Genomic DNA, 23589 nt, shown 5'->3' with positions numbered 1-23589 from the left:
GACCACAGATGTTATGTCCCATAGTGCTCAGAGCCATTTGAACCATCAGAAATCATCCGAAAAAATGGCGTTTTGCCATTCGTGCACCCAGGTTCGTCGTTGAGTACACCATCGCAGGCACTCCTGTCTGTGATGCAGCGTCAAGGGTAACCGCAGCCATGGTCTCCGAACTGATAGTCCATGCTGCTGCAAACGTCGTCGAACTGTTCGTGCAAGTGGTTGTTGTCTTGCAAACGTCCCCATCTGTTGTCTCAGGGATCGAGACGTCGCTGCGCGATCCGTTACAGCCGTGAGGATAAGATGCTTGTCATCTCGACTGCTAGTGATACGAGGCCGTTGGAATCCAGCACGGCGTTCCGTGTTACCCGCCTGAACCCACCGATTCCATATTCTGCTAACAGTCATTGGATCTCGACCAACGCGAGCAGCAATGTCGCGATACGATAAACCGCAATCGCGATAGGGTACAATCCGACTTTTATCAAAGTCGGAAACATGATGGTACGCATTTCTCCTCCTTACACGAGGCATCACAACAACGTTTCACCAGGCAACGCCGGTCAACTGCTGTTTGTGTATGAGAAATCGGTTGGAAACTGTCCTCATGGCAGCACGTTGTAGGTGTCGCCACCGGCGCCAAAGTTGTGTGAATGCTCTGAAAAGCTAATCATTTGCATATCACAGCATCTTCTTCCTGTCGGTTAAATTTCGCGTCTGTAGCACGTCATCTTCGTGGTGTAGTAATTTTAATGGTCGGTAGTGTATATAAGAAGGGACTGTTGCAACATATTGTCCTTATCACTTTTGAAAACGGGAGAGTTTGTGCTACCACCGAAGGGCCCAACTGCGTTGCTGGACCTTATTGTAGTTCATCGTAAGCTAGGCAGGAAAATTATCATTTAGAGTTTCCTCATAACGGGGTCATCCCTGATACGAGAAAGATGAAGAAGGAAAGAGGCTGTGTCATTTTTTAAGGAACCGTTCAAGCATTCGCCTTAATCGATTTAAGGAAACCATAGAAAACCTACGAGGTAGCATCGATAAGCACCAGTAATTTCTTGTGTGCGCAAATGGTTACCAGCAGACTAAAATACCGCTAGGCGTCTCCATACATCTTCCCTGAACCAGAGCGCTTAGCCGCTGCGACCTGAGTGGTCTGGTTGGTATTGGTGAGTCTATTTCCAATGTGCTGTTTAAGTGAGCTTGCGGTTTGCAATGTCTCACTTGAAAGAATAGCGTGTCTGTGTAAAAACTCGTGTTGAACTGTCGATGTAAGCTTTTTCAGAAAACGCTTTAGCGCAGACACAGACTTGAGGACAGGTATAAGGTTTAAAAAACGAGCGAACATTGCTTTGTGATGATCGTTCTGGTCGCCCGTCGACTGGCGTAAATGTGCAGGAAGTGAAGGATCTGATTCTGCAGGTTCGTAGACACACCGCCCGAGACCTCTGCGACACGTTGAGGATAAGTTATGGCGGATGTGAAAGTATTCTGTCAGAAGAGTTGAACTTGGGAAGGATAGCGGCGAAGTTTTAGCGACAACTGGTTCAAGATGATCAGAAGAACTCAAACAACTGCTTCCAGACAATACAGGCTTTCTTTCACAGATTGTCACTAGTTTTGTAAGTAGGCTGTTTAGGTTCTTATATTGGGAACGCCGCCGCCACGTAGCGCTCTCTGTATGAAAATGACTGGCTGTGCTGTGTGCAGTCTGTGGCTAGTTTGCATTGTTGTCTGCCATTGTAGTGTTGGGCAGCGGCAGCTGGATGTGAACAGCGCGTAGCGTTGCGCAGTTGGAGGTGAGCTGCCAGCAGTGGTGGATGTGGGGAGAGAAATACCGGAGATTTGAAATTTGTAAGACTGGATGGCATATATATTATGATTATTAAGGTAAATACATTGTTTGTGTGGTGTCACCGCCAGACACCACACTTGCTAGGTGGTAGCTTTAAATCGGCCGCGGTCCATTAGTACATGTCGGACCCGCATGTCGCCTCTGTCAGTAATTGCAGACCGAGCGCCACCACACGGCAGGTCTAGAGAGACGTACTAGCACTCGCCCCAGTTGTACGGACGACTTTGCTAGCGACTACACTGACGAAGCCTTTCTCTCATTTGCCGAGAGATAGTTAGAATCGCCTTCAGCTAAGTCCATGGCTACGACCTAGCAAGGCGCCATTAACCATTTCTAGAGAGAGTCTCACTTGTATCATCAAGAACGCTGTATACAAATGATGGATTAAAGTTAAGTATTCCAGCAGCTACGTACTTTTCTTTATAGCATTCATTACGTATCCTGTTTCAGACCTCACGCCAGCCGGCGTGAGCTTATAGCGTGCATTTCGGTCTCCTCCAACAAAACAGTGTTGACACGTCTGCCGACACTTCAGTTTGTTCTCTATTAAAATCTTTCATTTGCTAACTATGCCTATCAGTAGTTAGTGCCTTCAGTAGTTTGAATCTTTTATTTAGCTGGCAGTAGTGGCGCTCGCTGTATTGCAGTAGTTCGAGTAACGAAGATTTTTGGTGAGGTAAGTGATTTGTGAAAGGTACAGGTTAATGTTAGTCAGGGCCATTCCTTTGTAGGGATTTCTGAAAGTCAGATTGCGTTGCGCTAAAAAATATTGTGTGTCAGTTTAAGCACAGTCTTGTATAATTGTTCTAAGGGGACGTTTCATAGTTTCAACGGTTAGGTTTATGAGTGCGATCCTGAAACTAAGCAATCATCGTCGCAATGGAGGAGTCATTCTTTACCCAAAAATGTTCGACAAGTCATGAGTTGTTTTCAGTCGTTGTTGGTCGGCTTTTTTGACGGTGACGGGATTTTTCACAAAGAAGTTGTTCCCCCTCGTCGGGCAGTCAATAAAGCGTTCCATCACTGTATTGTAAGACGTTTGATGGGGGACGCGAGGAGGAAACGACGACGGAAGTGACGTGCGAAAAGCTGGGTGCTCCACCATGGCAATGCACAACTGCATACATTGAACATAAAAACAAGATGTCAAATGTTCCTCACCCGCACTTTTCACCACACTAAGCTCGTAATGGGTTCTTACTCTTTCCCCGCGATCAAAATCAAACCGAAGAGACGCAGGTTTGATACAGCAGAGGAGATTCGGCCGTAAACGCGGACGGAGCTAAACTTCTTAACAAAGAAAGACTTGCAGGACGCAGTTCATATGGGACAGAAACGTTGGGGCGGTTGTATTCGCTTCCAAGGGAACTACTTCGAAGGTGATGGCACAGAGTAAGATGTAGGTAAGACGTAATAATTTTAAATAACGTGTCGCTGTTGTGGTCTTCAGTCCGAACGCTGCTTTGGTGGAGCTCTCCGTCCTACTCCATCCTGTGGGAGCCTCTCCTTCTCTAAATAACGCCTGCAACCTACATCCACTAGATCCATTTGAATCTGCTTACATCATTTAACATTGGTCTCTACCTACACTTACCCCTTACCCACTCACCCCGTTGCACACACATACACACTTTCTTCCATTACGAAACTGGCGATTCCTTGATACCATTAGTTGTGTCCTACCACCTGATCGCTTATTTTAGCCAAGTTATACCATAAATTTCTTTTTTCCCCTAATTCGAGACAGTAGTCCCTCTACCCATCCACTCTTCAGCGTTCTTCTGCAGCACCATATATCAAAAAATTTGATTCTATTCGTGTCTGAATTGACTATAGCCCACGTTTCACTTCCTTACCAATCTGCACTCTGTACAAATACCACCAGAAAAGGCTTCCCAACATTTATATGTATTTTAGATGTTAACAGATTTGCCTTTTTCAGAAACGCTTTTCTTGCTATTGCAGTCTTCATTTTTAAATCATCTCTACTTCGCTGTATACAAGGAGGAGAAAAACAGTGTCATGAAATTTTAGCCATGGATATCTGATGCCAGTAGGAACCAAAATTACTAATGTTGTGTATGAAACTTCCTGGCAGATTAAAACTGTGTGCGCCGACCGAGACTCGAACTCGGGACCTTTGCCTTTCGCGTGCAAGTGCTCTAGCATATGAGCTACCCAAGCACGACTCACGGCCGGCCCTCACAGCTTTACTTCTGCCAGTATCTCGTCTCCTACCTTCCAAACTTTACTGAAGTTCTCCTGCGAACCTTGCAGAACTAGCACTCCTGAAAGAAAGGATACTGCGGAGACATCCGGACGTGAGTCGTGCTTCGGTTGCTCAGATGGTAGAGCACTTGCCCGCGAAAGGCAAAGGTCCCGAGTTCGAGCCTCGGTCCGGCATACAGTTTTAATCTGCCAGGAAGTTTCATATCAGCGCACACTCCGCTGCAGAGTGAAAGTCTCATTCTGGAAACATCCCCCAGGCTGTGGCTAAGCCATGTCTCCGCAGTATCCTTTCTTTCAGGAGTGCTAGTTCTGTAAGGTTTGCAGGAGAGCTTCTGTAAAGTTTGGAAGGTAGGAGACGAGATACTGGCAGAAGAAAAGCTGTGAGGGCCGGGCGTGAGTGGTGCTTCGGTAGCTCAGTCGGTAGAGCACTTGCCCGCGAAAGGCAAAGGTCCCGAGATCGAGTCTCGGTCCGGCACACAGTTTTAATCTGTCAGGAAGTTTCACATCAGCGCACACTCCGCTGCAGAGTGAAAGTCTCATTCTGGAATGTTGTGTATGTCGACAACGCACCGTTTCTAACTACAGAAACTTGGCACCAGGCACTCCGATTGGCCGCGGGATTGTCCTGTTGCCGAATGCTCTGGACAACGCATGACTGTGAATGCTTTGCCTGCCGGAGATCGCGATGTATACCAGGCGGCCCGCACGCTCCGAAGTAGCGCACCAGGCTTCCACTCTGGGGGGAATCTGCTGGGGTCTCGACACGTCCATTGTAGTTTCATGATAAGACGTACCGGGAACAAACTCGTCAACAGCTATTAGTTCGCGCACAGAAAGTCTTTTACAAATTGAGTCGGCCGTGAAAAGGGCCTTTTTGTAGCTAGGACATCATTTACTTAAAGCAGGTGCTGGAACTGGCGACCCTCTGACGCGACACAAACTTGGTAACGACGAACGGTGTTTTGTCGAACTCATTCAACTATTCCTGGCATTACCCTGATGTGACTGGCGGCATGTTGAATTCGATTCATTAATTACTCTTCGTTTCTAGGTGGTTCGCGTCCAGGAGGGAGAACTAGAAACTTGAAGAATCCCCACAGGAAAAAGTCCGGTGGCGTGAGGTCTGGTGATCGCGGGGACCACGTCCTACGAGCACCTCTGCCAATTACCCGGCTGTCGAAGAGTTCACCTAAATATCCGCGCACTTCACGACATGTGCGGACGCCCCATCGTGCTCCAACTACGTGCATAGCCGTATGTCCAGGGGAACATCTTCCAGCAGGCCGGGTAGAGTTTCTTGCAAAAAGTGAACACAATTTGCGCCGTTAAGTCGAGGAGGTAGACGAACCATCCCAATCAGAAGGTCACCCACAATTTCTACCCAAATGATGAGCAAAAATCATTCCTGGTGTCCGTGGATGTACCTGACGTGAGGATTTCCCCTCGCTCAGTAATGAACATTTCGAATGTTGTAAAGGCCATCCCGAAGGAAGGTGCACTCGTCGGTAAACAACACAATGGTGGGGAAGTCGGCATCTCGTGCAACAAGTCGCAGAAACCACTGGCAAAACCCTAGCTTGTGTTCATAGTCCGCCACAGGATTTAAGTCTCGGACGGGTGGAAACTAAATGGAAGCTGGCCGTCATCCCTCGGAACCTCCCAGACTAACTGATGGGTGACCTCCAAGTCGTGGCAACCGCTCGAGTGCTTGTCGGAGGTGCTTGCTCGAAGCGCTCGAGAACAGTCTCTTCAAATGCAGCATCCCGTAGTGTTCGAGGTCTTCCAGCATCAACATGATATCCCGGTAACAAGCCTGTTTCGCCAAGTCGCCGGTGAATTGCTGTAAACGCTTGTAGGTCTGGGTGGCGTCTTGCTGGGTACCGTTCCTCATACAACCGTCGAGCACCATGCGCATTACCGTCAGCTAGTCCATACACAAAAACAACATCTCGTTGGTCTCGAATGAATAATGTGCCGCCATGCTTACTGTATGACTAAATCGTAGGTGACGTGTGTGTGCTCCGAATTCCTATGTCGAGAGGTGGAGACAAAGAGCGTGACCTATTCGACACGTGTGCGTATCACGTTGGGGCAGCGATGGAGCGAGGGAAGTTTGTATGTGTGAACAGCAACCATAGCGCTGCCCGTCAACTGATGAACGGCAACAGGGCAATCCCACGGCCAATCGGAGCGCGTGGCGCCAAGTTTCTGTAGTTCAAAAACGGTGCGTTGTCAACCTACACAACATTAGTAATTTTGCTTCCTACTGGTATCAGCTACCCAGGGTTAAAATTTCGTGACACAAGTTTTCTGTGCCCTGTATACGCAGACTGAAGTGACGAATGAAAATTTTACCAAGGCTGGGATTCGAACCCAAATCTCCTGCTCACTAGGCAGACGCGCTAACGACAGCTCCACCCTGGCACAGTGGCTTTTGACGAATGCACCGACTACCCTACCATGCCCTCTTCCTCAATCCAGATTCCTATTCTCTACTCCCTTTGGGGGAATTCTAGACAGCAATTCTTAAATCTGTATGGTTGGATCAGGAAATCGAACTCTGCTTCTCCCGGAAGTGAGAAGTGCTGGTACTCCATTTGCGGTCCTTGGCAGTAGTCAGAATGGAATGCTAGTCTTTTGTATGGCAGCCACACACTCTGACCACTCAGCTACGGCAACAGCAAAGGCACCTTGTCTTTAACAGCAATACAGAGAAGATACGAGTGTAGCTAGAGACAGCACCTGCGTGTGAACAGCGGCGACCACGATCAACAGGTAGGCGGTGAGCGCCGCGGAGGTCCCCTTGTCCATGGTGGCTGCTGCAGGTGATGGTCGCACAGAACGCTGGGGAAGAATATCGCTACGGGAGCTGCGTGCCTCCTTATGAGAAGACGGCGCGGCCTTGCCGCTGGAAAATGATAGATTACCGCCAGTAATTACACGTGGGGGGCGTGACTGGCCCTTGTAGGTCTCCTGTACTGCCGTGTGTGCTGGGAGGACGGCAGTGGAGGAAACGACCGTGACAAGATGGATGTCCGACATCAAGGGCCACGACAGAGCGAGCTGGCGCGCTGTTGAGGCTCTTGGCTCGCATTTGGGTGGACAACGGCTCAAGCTCATGTTTTTTTTGTAAGTTATTTACTGCAAAAAAAATGAGCTTCCTCAAGGATCAGTTCTAGCACCCTTGCTCTTCAACCTACACAGTGACATGCCTAATAGCAAAACGTTTTGCCATGTCAGTGACCATGCAATAGTCTACGCTTGAGGAAGGAGAAAATATCTTGTCTAGAGACTTAGAAACTCTCAGTATTGATTACAAAGCATGGAGACTCAAATCAAACACAAACAAGGCAGAAATCTCCACTCTCAAACAGCACACTATCAGCTCAGTGTGAATTTCTGTCGACACAGGATCAGACACAGTTACAGACTGAGTAGCTTGGTGTCACACTCGACCGGTCTTTAATGTACAGAAGACACCTGGAAAATACTAGCTTCAAGCTAAAGACACAACTTCAGAAGGAAACTGGCTGACACAACCTAGGGTGCTGAAGCATCCATTGGATGCAATGCAGCTTTGGCACTAATATACCCAGTTGCTGAGTACTATGTCCCAGTATGGCAACACAGTGCTTATACAAGGAAACTGGACAGCCATCTGAATGAATCAATCAGCATTATTATAGGTGCACAAAAAGCACATCAATGCCTTGGCTACACATAATAAGTAACATTCCACCACCTGAACTGCAATGCCAACCATCGGCCAATCTATTCCCGAACCTTCCAATTCATACCATCTTAAATGACCCTCCTCCAGACAAATTGATGTGTTATACTGTGGGATACCAGAAGAAACAATCTGTTTATTTAATATGTCAAGGGTTGTATCAACGACAGCAGCACTAGGCCATTGAAATCATTCAATGGCGAAAGATGAAAATTTGTGCCAGACCGCGAGTCGGATACCCCACTTTCCGTGAGCAGTCACCTTAATCGCTTTGGCTATCTGAGAATGCTTCACGTCGAGTCCAAATTCTCAACTTATTGCACACTCATAAGTTGCGTTCCTGCCCATTTTAATTAACTTTCTCGCAGCATTTCCTATATTCCCCCAAGAGGATTGGGCCCTATTGTGCCTCTGCACTGACAATAAAACAGCAGTCAATCTTACAGTTGTTATACGTGTAACTTATGTGTGGTGTCGATTCTGTCGGACATGTCCAACAGAGCAGGCACCACGCATTTACAGTGATTAGCCAAAACATTACGACCACCTACCTAATAGTCGCTAAGTCCACCTTCGGCATGGACGCCGGCCGCAGTGGCCGTGCGATTCAAATGGTTCAAATAGCCCTGAGCACTATGCGACTTAACATCTGAGGCCATCAGTCCCCTAGAACTTAGAACTACTTAAACCTAACTAACCTAAGGACATCACATACATCCATGTCGGAGGCAGGATTCGAACCTGCGACCGTAGCGGTCGCTCGGTTCCAGACTGTAGCGCCTTGAACCGTTCGGCCGCCGGCCATTGTGGCCGAGCGGTTCTAGGCGCTTCAGTACGGAACCACGTGACCGCTACGGTCGCAGGTTCGAATCCTGCCTCGCACATGGATGTATGTGATGTCCTTAGGTTAGTTAGGTTTAAGTAGTTCTAAGTTATAGGGGACTGATGGCCTCAGATGTTAAGTCCCATAGTGCTCAGAGCCATTTGAACTATTTTTTTTTCGGCACGGACAACAGCGGCAGTACGTCGTGCCATGGAAAGAATGAGGCCTTGGCAGGTTGATGGAGAGAGTTGGGACCACATTTACACACAGTTCTCGTAAATTCCGGGGACGGGGGAAGGCGATGACCTCTGACGCCACCTTCAATCACATCCCAGATGTGTTCGCTTGGGTTCAGATCTTTAGAGCTGAGGGGCCAGCATATCAATTGGAACTCGCCACTGTGTTCGTCGAGACACTCCATCACACTCCTGGCCTTGTGACGTGGGGCATTATCTTATTGAGGAATGCTACTGTCGTCGGAAACAAGATCGTCATTAAGGGATACACGTGGTTTGCAACCAGTGTACGGTACTTCTTGGCCTTAATGGTGCCTTTCACGAGCTCCACTGTACTCATGGATGCCCATGTGAACGTTCCTTTGAGCATAATGGAGCCGCTCACAGCTTGTCCCCGTCCGGCAGGAGCTGTTCCCTTGGAAGGCGACGGATTCGCACCCTCCTGTCGTCATGAAGAAGAGTATATTGGGATTCATCAGCAACGCTCTGCCTCTGGGCAGTCCACTACCGATGCTCACGTGCTCGTTTCAGTCGTAGTTGCCGATGTGGTGTTAACGTTGCGTCATGCATGTCTTGTCCTCTGTAGAGGCCCATCGGGTATCTGTGTATTCAGACACACTTGCACTCTGCGCAACACTAAAGCCTGATGTTAGTTCCGCCACAGTTCATGGCCTGTCGTGTTATACCACTCTGCCCAGCCTACGTCGTCCGAAATCTGTAACGAGGGGTGGCCGCCCAACCCCACTGCTTTGGCTGTAGTTTCGCTTTGGTTTCACCACGTGTTGGAGACACTCACCACAGAACTCCTCGAACGTCCAACAAGTCGTGCAGTTTCCGAAATGCTCGTGCCGAGCTTCCGGGCCATCACAATCTCCCCTCGGTCAAACTCGGATAGATTGCGCGCCTTCCCCATTCTACACACAGACATCACGTTCACTGAACGCACCGTGCGTGGGTCTGACTAACAGTCATTCCTCGCCAGGTGGTGCTGCTATCGCCTGGACAGGTTTATATCAACAGTAGGTCGGTGGTCGTAATGTTCTAGCTTATCAATGTATTGTATAAACGAGAAATTTGGTATTAAAGAAGATTGCTGCAACAGATGGACTGTTGCAACAATAAAACAAAAAGGTGTTCAAGATCCAGCTGCCAACCTACCAGGATACGATCTGAAGAGAAGTGACTGAACGAGACTGAAAACAGGATAATAACAGGTCGAGCTGGGTGCAATGTTGTGATGCACAAAAGAGGACTGCGAAAGTCTCGAGCCTGCGACTGCAGGGCCCCAGAACAAACTGTTCAGCGCATTGTCAGAGTCTAGACTCTGAGGAAGTACTGAGGATCATTGATTGACCTTCTGAATGAAGCTCCCTCTGCTATCAGTTAATTCACTATATGTTGAACTCTGATTAAATGTACCTTCTTTAATTAATAGTCAGTTATAGAGTTTAAACTATCTGAGTACCCAGCGTTGCTCGAGTACGTATTTATTCTAATCTCCTATTAGTCCATCTTCTCCTTCCCCTCTCTCTGACTGACTGCCTCCTCCTGTCGCCCCCCCCCCCCTGTATCCATCTCCTCTCCCCCACTCCCCACACTCTCTCCTCTTTTTCTCCTCCTCACTCTCTCTGTCCAACGGCTCCTCCCCGTCTCTCCATCTGCTTCTTCCCCTTCTGCCCATCTTCTCCTCCCCGCTTCTCTCTCCAGGTCACCATGCTCACTCCAAGAGGGAGCTGGAGTTTCTTAACGCTACAGTACTTCTGTCCTGATCGTAACTAATATGTAAACCAAATTTCGTTGAAATCATTAAAGGGATTTAAAATCAGCTTTCTACATGTGGTTTTGCCTCTGTATGAACATGTCAAATATACAGGGTGTCCCAGCTATCTTGTCCACCCAAAATATCTCTGGAACAATAACAGCTATTGGAAAACGACTTTCACCAGTATCAATATAGGGCTGGGGCCCATGAATGTACATATTTTGAAACATTCTAAAACGAAAGCATATGTGTTTTTTAACACAAACTTATGTTTTTTTAAAAGGACCTCCTATATTTTTTCTTCAGCAATCCATAGCATGACAAAGCACATACGCAATGGCGTTGATTGCGTCGCAATATTCCCATTACATCCCGAGATATTGAGACGCGAAGTTGACGCTTGAAACTCCCGACATGCGCTGCTAGCGCACGTCCTGAGGCTCAGGCGTGAACCCCATGCTGCCCGTAATCGCGATGTGATTGACATGTGTAATCACACCTCCATACTTATCAAGAGGTCCGAAACAATAATACGGTCTGCTGCCATCAACTCTCATAAGCACATAATGGTTTCCCTCTTGTACGTTTTACGCATCTACATACACAACATGAACCAGTACCGATCGGTGTACACCCGTCAGGTTGTCTTATTCATCCTGCACACCCAAAATAAGGTTTATCTGATGCGTTATATGACCCACTGTGCCTGTCATGTTACAGAACCGCATCACCCCTAGCCTATGGGATAAATATCTGCTGGAATGTACGACTTTAATACAGGATGGCAGCAGACCGTATTATTCGTTTCGGACCTCTTGATAAGTATGGAAGTGTGATTACGCATGTCAATCACATCGCGATTACGGGCAGCATGGGGTTCACGCCTGAGCCTCAGGACGTGCGCTAGCAGCGCATGTCGGGAGTTTCAAGCGTCAACTTCGCGTCTCAATATCTCGGGATGTAATGGGAATATTGCGATGCAATCAACGCCATTGCGTATGTGCTTTGTCATGCTATGGATTGCTGAAGAAAAAATATAGGAGGTCCTTTTAAAAAAACATAAGTTTGTGTTAAAAAACACATATGCTTTCGTTTTAGAATGTTTCAAAATATGTACATTCATGGGCCGCAGCCCTACATTGATACCGGTGAAAGTCGTTTTCCAATAGCTGTTATTGTTCCAGAGATATTTTGGGTGGATAAGATAGCTGGGACACCCTGTATATATTTCACATATACTTAACATATTTCACATGCATCTCTGTACATATTTCACCTGTATCTCTAACGAATTTGGCATTGCAGTTTCATTTTCACGTATCTCAATGTTTATGACATCATATCTCCTGTACCATGTGCTATAAAATGACATAATTTTGCAGGTACGCTGAGGAGCCAAAGAAACTGGTACACCTGCCTAATATTGTGTAGGACCCTCGCGAGCACGCAGAAGTGCTGCAACACAACATTGCACGGACTCGACTAATGTCTAAAGTAGTGCTGGAGGGAACTGACACCATGAACCTGCAGGGCTGTCCATAAATCCGTAAGACAGGATGGAGATCTCTTCTGAACAGCACGTTGCAAGGTGTCCCAGATATGCTCAGTAATGTTCATGTCTGGGGAGTCTGGTGGCTAGCTGAAGTGTTTAACTCAGAAGAATGTTCCTGGAGCCACTCTCTAGCAGTTATGGACGTGTGGGATGTTGCATTGTCCTGCTGGAATTTCCCAAGACCGTCGGAATGCATAATGGACATGAATGGATGGAGTCAATCAGACAGGACGCTTACGTAATAGTCACCTGTCAGAGTCGCATCTAGATGTATCAGGGGTCCCATATCACTATAACTGCACGTGCCTTACACCATTACAGAGTCTCCACCAGCTTGAACAGTCCCCTGCTGAGATACAGGGTCCATGGATTTATGTTGTCTCTATACTCGTACACGTCAATCCGCTCGGTACAATTTGAAACGAGCCTTGTGCGACCAGGCTACATGTTCACAGTCATCAACAGTCCAATGTGTGTTGACGAGCTAAGGCGAGACGTAAGGCTTTGTGTCGTGCAGTGATCAAGGGTACACGACTGGGCCTTCGGCTCCGAAAGCCCATATCGATGATGTTTCGTTGAATGATTCGCACGCTGACACTTGTTAATGGCCCAGCATTGAACTCTGCAGCAGTTTGCGGAAGGGTAGTACTTCGGCCATGTTGAACGATTCTCTTCAGTCGTCGTTGATCCTGTTCTTCCAGGATCTTTTTTTTTATGTTTTACCGGATTTCTGATATTCACGGTACACTCGTGAAATGGTCGTATGGAAAAATCACCACTTCCTCGCTACCTGCTGTGTCCGATCGCTCGTACGCCGACTATAACACCACGTTCAAACTCAAATCTTGATAACCAACCATTGTAATAGCAGTAACAGATCTAACAACTGTGCCATATACTTGTTGTCTTGTATAGGCGTTGCCGACCGCAGCGCCGTATTTTGTCTGTTTACATATGTCTGTATTTGAAAACGCATGCCTGTACCAGTTTCTTTGGCGCTTCATTGCACGTCGAGCGCTGTACGTGGCTATTGTCTGCGAAATTTCTTGTGAACAGAGTTAGTAGTAAAGGATTAATAAATTAAAATGTGATACACGTGGCCACAGTTTTCTTGCATCTAAATATTTGACGTTATATCTCCTGAATAATGTGTCGCACAATGACTTATTTCTGTTGGGACATTCAGTGACTTATGTAAATATTGTCTTCGAAATATGTTACGAACAGAGTTAGCAATAAAGAAGTAATAAATTAAAATGTCGATCATGACGCAGCAGTTTTTCACGTATCTCAGTATTTGATGTCTTATGCCCTGAATTGTATACCGTACGTACAATAACATATTTTTGTAGGTATATTCGGTGGGCTATGTACACTCATGCTCATAAATGAAGGATAATTGCAGAATGTGGTGCCACACAACGTGGCACTACACAAAACTGGCGCTGATAGAATAGTCACATGGGAAACACACACGACACATATCTGTAAGTCGACGGTTTTGGTGATAAGTTGAGAAGACCGTCCCGAAACACATGTGCTACAAAACACCACAGTTTACTGCGCATTTACCCCGACATCAATATGGGATATGATCACCACGCACACGTACACAGGTATATTCTGGATCAGGTGGTCGAGTAGCTGCTGGGGTGTAGACTCTCATTCTTGCACCAGTGCCTGTCGGAGCTCCTGAAGTGTCCTAGGGGTTTGAAGACGTGCAGCGATACGTCGACCGAGAGCGTCCCAGACGTGCTAGATGGGGTTTAGGCCTGATCTGTTTCAAGGTACGACGGCAGCTAGGTGGGGCCGTGTGTTATCATGCATCAGGAGGAAGGTGGGACCCACTGCACCCCTGAAAAGGCGGACATACCGGTGCAAATGGACATCTCGATACATCTGACCTGTTACAGTTCCTCTGTCAAAGACACGCAGGGGTGTACGTGCACCAATCATAATCCGACCCCACACCATCAAATCACGACCTCCATACAGGTCCCTTTGAAGGACATTAAGTTGTTGGTATTTGATTCTTGGTTCATGCCAGATGAAAACCCTGCGAGAATCGCTGTTCGGACTATACCTGGACTCGTTCGTGAACATAACCTGGGACCACTATTCCAATGAGCATGTACTGTGTTCTTGACACCAGGCTTTACGGGCTCTCCTGTGACCAGGGGTCAGTGGAATGCACCTTGCGGGTCTCCGGGCGAATAATCTATGTCTGTTCAGTCGTCTGTAGACTGTGTGTCTGGAGACAGCTGTTCCAGAGGCCGCGGTAAGGTCCCGAGGAAGGCTACCTGCAGTAGTCCGTGGGCGTCTAAGAGCACTGATGGTGAGATATCGGTCTTCTTGTGGTGTTGTACACTGTGGACGTCCCGTACAGTAGCGCCTGGACACGTTTCTGTCTGCTGGAATCGTTGCCATAGTCTTGAGATCACACTTTGTGGCACACGGAGGGCCCGTTCTACGACCTGCTGTGTTTGACCAGCTCCAGTCGCCCTAGTATTCTACCCCCTCGTAAGGTCATCAATATGTGTTCTTAGAGCCATTTTCAACACACAGCCACCATTAATACGCCTGAAAACGTCTGCACACTTACTCGCTGCACCGTACTCTGACATGCTCCAATACACCTCTGCGTATGTGGACTGCTGCCAGCGACACCATGCGACGACCGCAGGTCAGATGCACCGCATGGTCATACCCCGAGGTGATTGAAACCCGCAAACCGCCCACCAGAGCGTTGTTTCACCATGTATCAGCATTATCCTTAATTTATGAGCATGAATGTAGATGCTGTCTGCTAAACATGTTGTGAATAGGTTAGCAGTAAATCATTAATAAATTTAAACGTCTTGCATGATGCAGCAGTTCTCCACCGATTTCAGCGTTTATGACGTCACATGTCCTGAATTACATGTCGTACACTGATATAAAATTGCTGGTTCAGTCAGTGCTAACTATCAATAGTTTCTGCAAAATGTGTTGAGAGCACAGTTCGTAGATGAGAACTATTAAATTAAAACGTCATGCTTCATGCGGATGTTTAACTGGATGAACAGCGAAAATGTAGTAAACGATAAACTTTTTTCCTATCGTCATTTTGTGGAATTTCTCAGCGAGAAAATGTTTCGTAAGGGTTTTAAATTAAAGTTCGCTGCAAGTTACTAACTGCTCTCACTCTCAAATAGTTGATGACTAAACTGTGGATATTCGAGTATAGTTCAATAATTAAAAGCAACGGTAGTAACATTAATAGTGCAACGGGAATTCCACAGTTAAATGCAGAGGAGAGAGCAGATAGGTGGAAAGAATACATTGAAAGCCTCTATGAGGGTGAAGATTTGTCTGATGTGATAGAAGAAGAAACAGGAGTCGATTTAGAAGAGATAGGGGATCCAGTATTAGAATCGGAATTTAAAAGAGCTTTGGAGGACTTGCGGTCAAATAAGGCAGAAGGGATAAATAACATTCCATCAGAATTTCTAAAATCATTGGGGGAAGTGGCAACAAAACGACTATTCACGTTGGTGTGTAGAATATATGAGTCTGGCGATATACCATCTGACTTTCGGAAAAGCATCATCCACACAATTCCCAAGACGGCAAGAGCTGACAAGTGCGAGAATTATCGCACAATCAGCTTAACAGCTCATGCATCGAAGCTGCTTACAAGAATAATATATAGAAGAATGGAAAAGAAAATTGAGAATGTGCTAGGTGACGATCAGTTTGGCTTTAGGAAAAGTAAAGGGACGAGAGAGGCAATTCTGACGTTACGGCTAATAATGGAAGCAAGGCTAAAGAAAAATCAAGACACTTTCATAGGATTTGTCGACTTGGAAAAAGCGTTCGACAATATAAAATGGTGCAAGCTGTTCGAGCTTCTGAAAAAAGTAGGGGTAAGCTATAGGGAGAGACGGGTCATATACAATAAGTACAACAACCAAGAGCGAGTAATAAGAGTGGACGATCAAGAACGAAGTGCTCGTATTAAGAAGGGTGTAAGACAAGGCTGTAGCCTTTCGCCCCTACTCTTCAATCTGTACATCGAGGAAGCAATGATGGAAATAAAAGAAAGATTCGGGAGTGGAATTAAAAAACAAGGTGAAAGGATATCAATGATACGATTCGCTGATGACATTGCTATCCTGAGTGAAAGTGAAGAAGATCTGCTGAACGGAATGAACAGTCTAATGAGTACACAATATGGTTTGAGAGTAAATCGGAGAAAGACGAAGGTAATGAGAAGTAGTAGAAATGAGAACAGCGAGAAACTTAACATCAGGATTGATGGTAACGAAGTCAATGAAGGCAAGGAATTCTGCTAACTAGGCAGTAAAATAACCAATGACGGACGGAGCAAGGAGGACATCAAAAACAGACTCGCTATGGTAAAAAAGGCATTTCTGGCCAAGAGAAGTCTACTAATATCAAATGCCGGCCTTAATTTGAGGAAGAAATTTCTGAGGATGTACGTTTGGAGTACAGCATTGTATGGTAGTGAAACATGGACTGTGGGAAAACCGGAACAGAAGAGAATCGAAGCATTTGAGATGTGTTGCTATAGACGAATGTTGAAAATTAGGTGGACTGATAAGGTAAGGAATGAGGAGGTTCTACGCAGAATCGGAGAGGAAAGGAATATGTGGAAAACACTGATAAGGAGAAGGGACAGGATGATAGAACATCTGCTAAGACATGAGGGAATGACTTCCATGGTACTAGAGGAAGTTGTAGAGGGTAAAAACTGTAGAGGAAGACAGAGATTGGAATACGTCAAGCAAATAATTGAGGACCTAGGTTGCAAGTGATACTCTGAGATGAAGAGGTTAGCACAGGAAAGGAATTCGTGGCGGGCCGCATCAAACCAGTCAGTAGACTGATGACAAAAAAAAAAAAAAAAAAAAAAAAGACATGAGGAATGCACTTGAGGTTTATGTTTATTTTGGCTAGGCGATAGTATGAGGGGCTCTGATGAGCGCTCGCCAGTAAATACGCTGAGAAAGAGAGCTGGTCGCTTTCATGTAGATACATTTTTGATGTCAAGATTTTAACAGCAAATTACCGAAGTATTGGTAACAAAGTCCGTCAATTTACAGCTCTCCTGGAAAACTGCCGCGCTCAAATTATACACGGAACCTTGAGTTGAGTTGAATACAACTCGAAGTAGAAAGCACCTAAATATATATATAAAAAAAATGGCTCTGAGCACTATGAGACTTAACATCTATGGTCATCAGTCCCCTAGAACTTAGAACTACTTAAACCTAACTAACCTAAGGACAGCACACAACACCCAGTCATCACGAGGCAGAGAAAGTCCCTGACCCCGCCGGGAATCGAACCCGGGAACCCGGACGCGGGAAGCGAGAACGCTACCGCACGACCACGAGCTGCGGACACCTAAATATTTAGCGAGGCGTGAACAGTAGATAAAAAATACGGATTAGACATCGAAGGAGGGGAACTGTTCATAACAATCGACAAAAATGTTAGTTCTGGCGAGATCGAAATTGAGCCTTGTTATAAAGTTATCTGGACGCGTTTAGCCGCCCGAGGTTAATCATCGGACTTTTTTAACATCCACTCGATTCCGCCTTGAACGTTGTAGAATCATTCAAAGGAAGTACCCAAACCATCCAATATTAGTTGGAGGTGTGTTTAACCTACCGATTATTGACTGGGATGTCTATGGATTCATTGCATAACCTTGAAGACTTGGCACGTTAACTGTGCAATGCAACCGCGGGTCAACTGAAGAATGGGATGCATCCCGTACGCTTTGGCCAATGACGTTATAGTTTACTCATAAATATTAATGCCTTTATTTTCCAGCCATAGATAATAAATCGGTTATTTTCTGTGGCGAGGCGTCATCATTGTAAATTGAAATAAATGAATGTCTTTTTAAAAGACAGGGCTAGACATTGTGTACGATTTTTGTCTCTTGTATTAATTTAAATCATTTGTTCGTTCCAATTCATTCCTAGTTCGATATATTTTATAGGAACTGTTTTTCACTCTAGACAATTCTTACATTTTGATTTTCGTTTGCAGATGTGAACTTATCTGTTCCATTGAATATGGAAGACTTGAAGCAGGGTTCGACAACAGCAATACAGAATACAAAATTTTCATTTCTCGCTTTTTCTCGCCTTCGCTAGCACTAGCAGTATTTTTCAGTCGATACTAGTGATATCGAAGGCGAAACGAACGACATAAAAAAGTTGTATCCCGTACGTCAGTTTACCTATATAGGTCAGCTGAAGAATAGGTAACTAGTGCTAGAAAAGACGAAAAAAGCAAAATACGCAACATTGGCATCCTGTACTTCACTTGAACTATGAAGGTAGTATCCTGTTCTTCAGATGAACTACAAACGTCAACGGAAGTATGGGATACAAATTTTTTGTATGTCGCTGTTTTTTGTCTTCGCTAGTTTTCAGCAGTTCAGTAGTTTTGAAGTAGGATACACAAATTTTACTGTTGTATGTTTTTTCGCCGTTGTTAATACTACTCCGATCTTTTTCAGTCGATGCTATTAGTATCGAATGCGGAAAAAAAGTATGGGATACAAATTTCAGGTGTGTCGCTTTCCTTCGCATTCGTGTAGTTCAATTGAGGTACGTTCGTCGATTTTTACGTCTTCACTAACGTTAGTATCCTGTTCTTCAGCTCACCTATATAGGTCAGCTGAAGGAAGGGATACCTATTTACTTATTTTGGTCAACTGAAGAATAGGATACTGGTCTTCTCAAAGGCGAAACAATCGACATACGTTAAATTTGTATCCCATATTGCAGTTAACCTATACAGATCAGTAAAAGTTCGGGAAACAACTTTTATATGGCCCTAGTATCCCAGTCTTCAGTTGAACTACATAGGTGAACTGATGAATAGGATACTAGGACTCAAAGAAGCGACATGCTTAACATTATTTCGAAATATGAATGTACACGGCATATGTTTATCATTTGTTTTCTCTGTCCTGCATTCCTTTGTTTCTCAACATCTGTCTTAGCTGTTAAGGTACGTTTACACTGGGATACATGTATCGCGACATGTATGAGCGACATGTCAATTTGACATGTCGCGATACATCACCTCATACAAAAAGTCACGGAACTTGTATGCGGACCCTCGAGCTCATACATGTCGCGTATACATTTTGTATATCGCTTTTTGGCCATATACGCGACATGTATGAGCGACATTTTAAGAACTCGCGCATGCGCAGTACTATCATTTCCTGTCGTCGCCTGCCGCTTATTTTGACGATTAGCGCATGCGTAGTACCAGGCTCTTTGGCGGCTGTTTTGAGTTTTGGAGCTGCCGACTGTCGTTTGTTGTGTAGTTATTTGTGTATTTTGTCGTGTGTTGTGCCCGCGTGTTTTAAAATTTGCGATGACTTCTTGGTCCAAACAAAATACACTGCATTTTATAGAGGCAGTGCGCAGGCATCCCTGTATATGGGATGTGAAAATACGAGACTATAAGAACACTCACAAAAGGTACGACGAGTGGGAGGAAATTGCCAAGGCATTTAACGTGTCAAGGAAGGAATGTGAGGACAAGTGGCATAATTTAAAAAGCCAATATAGTCGCGAGTTAGCGAAACGGAAGAGCAGCAAAGGAAGTGGAAGTGCTACAAGCAATGTGTACCACACTTCATGGTATGCTTTTGAAAGTATGCAGTTCATAAGAGACAATTACAAACCACTCTCTCATAGGAGCACACATGAAGTAGTACCAGTAAGCAAATTTGTTATATTATTTTATTAATCATATATTTGGCAACATTTTTTCGTGCTAATGCTTTACATAATGTGAATATTTACAATTTCACTGAAAAACATGATTCTCCATACTGCTATGGTTTGAAGTCCTGAATACTGCAGAAGAATAGAGCATATTACTTTATGTCATCATTTAACAATGATGTGCAACTTATTTTCCATACTGCCATGGGATGGAGCCCTGAATACTGCAGAAGTATTCAGCATATTCTCTTCTGTTGTCATTCAGCAATGAAGTTCTTCGGCCAGTTCTGGGCAGTGGCTCCAGAACAGTAGGGGTTTCCATCCAGGACCCAGGTATTACGTTGCCATCATCTCCCTCTCTGTCGTATGTTCCTGCTGGACAATAACTTTGAGATTTTCTGTTTTGAAGAAAATTATGTAAATAAACACAGGCTAGTGCCACCACTGTAGCTTTCCCCGGACTGAGAAGCATTTGCTTCCTCAGCACTCTGTAAACAGCACTTATAATCCCAAATACATTTTCTATTACTCTTCTTGCCCTGCATGCTCTATAGTTAAAAATACGTTGCCAACTATTTTTTTCATGCAGACCTGGAAATGGTTTCACAATATTTTCCTCTAGGCCAAAGGCTTCGTCAGCGACGAAAACATATGGAACAGGCTTGCTCCTACCAGGAAGAGGAGTTGATGGTGGTATATTTAGAGTTTTTGTTTCTAACATTTTGTAAAATGTGGTGTCTTTAAGGACACCACCATCTGAAATCCTCCCCTGCGTGCCAACATCAGCGTAAATTATTCTATAATTAGCATCAGCAACTGCTAGCAAAACAATGCTGAAGCGCTGTTTATAATTAAAATAAACTGTTCCACTGTTGGGTGGTGCCACAATGTCAATGTGCCTCCCATCTATAGCTCCCAAACACCTGGGGAAATTCCATTTTCCTTCATATTCTTTGGCAATTTTCAGCCATTCCTCTGCAGTAGCAGGAAGCTGGAAAGAAAATTGTTACTCTTTTAATTTAATTTACGCATGGACACTCAAAGAAATTCTAAATACATTAAGATACTTTGATTATAATGTGTGTATAACATATAGCTCACTTTGCCTTAGAAATGTGTTATGTATTTTAAAGGTCATGGAAGCCCCAGCCAGAGAAGGAGATGGTGAAGGAGAAGGAGAAGGAAGCATTAGTTTCCCTTTCGATGTCACAGAAATGGAGGAGGTGACATTTGCCACGCCCCCAGAAGACATTGTGGAAGTGGAAACCACTCCACTCATCTCTGTGCCTCCACATGAAAGTGGATGTGCAACCGTGCCACCCTGTACCACTCCAAGTCCGAGTGGAAGTGGTAGATCAAGTGCACTGAAGAGAGCCAGGAGAGACCTGGGTGAAGACCGAGAAGGTCTTTTACAGACCTTAAGAAAAGTTGGCGACAATTTAGCAGGCAGGAAAAGGGACCAGTTTACCCACTTGGGTGACTTGGTCGCCAATAAGCTCAGATTTCTGTATGAAAATGGCCATACTACAATTATGGCAAACTTGAGAACGGAATCTACAGATGTTTGCAGGAGGCAAACGATGAATTAATAAATGCAAATGCAACATAATTTATGTATTCTTTAAAAACATGTATAAACATTGAAATATGCATGTAATGTGCTGTCAAGTACTATTTAATAAAACTAAATACAAATTAATGTTGTTGGATATCTTTACTGTGAAGAAAGTGTCCTCAGAAATTGTGATATTGTATTACTGAGTGAAGCATGTCAGTCGATCCAAAGAACTTAAAGCTAACCCATTTCAGCAAAATTTGAGAAATTTATGCTGAAAAAGGTATGTGCCGTTAAAATTTTAGTTCCTTTTCCAGCATCCTCACGTGGTTATGTTGGCAACATCAACGGCGCGGTAGAAAATTTGTGCTGCTGTTCCTGGTTGACAGTTACTTGTATGTACCCTCGTCCGCTCGTTAAAAGTAATTGCCCTCGTAAAACGAAGATTTCATGACAAAACATTTGCATTGTCGCGCGATTACTAATGCCAACGACTCACACACGATTGTCGGCATTAGCATCCGTTGCCAACATTATCACGCGAGGCCGCCGGAATAATAGCAAAAAACTGATGTACGCGCCAGATGCATGAAAAAATTATATAATGTATTACATACTCTGATATATATATATATATATATAAAACTTTTACCTTCACTTCTTGGGATAAAACTTGCACAATGGCCTCGCAAACACGAAGAATAATGTTGCATATGGCACTTTTTGATATTCTATGCAGATACATTAACGTCGAAAAGGAATCCCCAGTGGCCAAAAAACGGAGTGTTACTGCCAACTGATCCTCTGGTGGAATCGCTTCCCGAAAGTTTGTGTTGGTTTTGGAAACAAGAGGAGCAACAAGAGATACCAAACCGCGGAAATCCTCCATACTCATCCTAACATAATTTCTAAAATATGCGCCATCCTCTAGCGTTAATTCCTGAACGAGCATTGCGTAAGCTCCGTGAGTAGCGCGTTTGCGAAGAAACTCTCTCTGCCACCATCTACGCTTCCTCCGCATTTTCTTCCTATCATCTTCCAAAAGAGCAAGTGTACCAGCACATAAAAATGTGAAATCTTCCAAATCGTCGTCGGAAACCATCGCACAGTGATACAAATCAGTGTAAACGCACGCTCATACATGTATGAAGTTGATACTTGTCAGCTCATACAAGTCGCGATACATGTCGCAAAGTCGCATATACATGTATCTCATACATGTGCCGATACAAATCGCAGTGTAAACGCACCTTTAAATCTACACAATACATCATCAATGGTAGCTTCTTACGTCATCGGCCAAAGCCGACGGGTCGTATCCCATTCTTCAGTAATCCCGAAATATGAATGCATATGGTATATGTCTAACATTTGTTTTCTCTGTCCTGCATTCCTTTGTTTCTCAACATCCGTCTTAGCTAAATCTGTGCAATACATCATCTGTGATAGCTTCTGACGTCATCGACCAAAGCCGACGGGTTGTATCCCATTCTTCAGTAACCCCGCAACCGCATCACAGTATTTACACGTACGTAGTGGAGTCAGCTTGCAACAAGATACATTATACAGCATGGTGTTCATTTCATTTTGCCTACCCCCTATAAAAAATCTAACATACTGCCCATGACGAAGCGAATATCTTTCCGCCTACTTTTATGTTACACTATTGCCGACAAAGCATTGGAAGCAATAACTACTGTAAAATACATAGAATAACCATCTGGAGCAACCTTACGTGGTATGACCACACCAATCGAGTAATAGGAGAAGCACAAACCAGGCTCAGATTCATTGCGAGAATCTTCCTGTTGTTGTTGTGGTCGTCAGTCCGAAGACTGGATTGATGCAGCTCTCCATGTCTATCCTGTGCGAGCCTCTTCGGATAACTACTGCAACTTACATCCTTCTAAACCTGCTTACTGCATTCATCTTTTAGTCTCCCTCTATGATGTTTATCCCCCACACTTCCCGCCAGTAGCAAATTGACGATCCCTTGACGTCTCAGAAGGTGCCCGCTCAACCTATCCCTTCATCTATTCTCCCCAGTTCTATTCAGTACCTCCTCATTAGCTATGTGATCA

The 23589-nt window shown here is 44.9% G+C and overlaps 2 protein-coding genes across 2 annotated transcripts in view; one reads left to right on the top strand and one right to left on the bottom strand.

Moving 5' to 3' along the window:
- LOC126106824 (general odorant-binding protein 72-like) overlaps positions 1–6952 on the bottom strand; it is a 61718-nt gene extending 54766 nt beyond the window's left edge. The window contains exon 1 of the mRNA XM_049913219.1: positions 6827–6952. Coding sequence (XP_049769176.1) covers positions 6827–6895 — 69 coding nt within the window. The 5' untranslated portion in view covers positions 6896–6952. The remainder of the gene's footprint in view (positions 1–6826) is intronic.
- A 12544-nt stretch (positions 6953–19496) lies between these two features.
- On the top strand, positions 19497–21542 carry LOC126106178 (uncharacterized). Its single transcript, XM_049912416.1, has 2 exons — positions 19497–19945; positions 21087–21542. The coding sequence occupies exons 1-2, from the start codon at positions 19598–19600 to the stop codon at positions 21540–21542; spliced, it is 804 nt and encodes a 267-aa protein (XP_049768373.1). The 5' UTR covers positions 19497–19597.
- The last annotated feature ends 2047 nt before the right edge of the window (positions 21543–23589 follow it).

The sequence above is a fragment of the Schistocerca cancellata genome, chromosome 10 (genome assembly GCF_023864275.1).
Source record: "Schistocerca cancellata isolate TAMUIC-IGC-003103 chromosome 10, iqSchCanc2.1, whole genome shotgun sequence".
NCBI lineage: Eukaryota > Metazoa > Arthropoda > Insecta > Orthoptera > Acrididae > Schistocerca > Schistocerca cancellata.
This window is presented reverse-complemented; position numbering and strand designations above follow the sequence as displayed.

What these genes read in the sequence shown, in the direction of transcription:
- LOC126106178 (XM_049912416.1), top strand. Translation starts at nt 19,598, where the DNA reads ATGACTTCTTGGTCCAAACAAAATACACTGCATTTTATAGAGGCAGTG. An exon ending in GCACACATGAAGTAGTACCA is followed by an intron (nt 19,946 to 21,086) that starts GTAAGCAAATTT and finishes TGTATTTTAAAG; the next exon opens with GTCATGGAAGCCCCAGCCAG.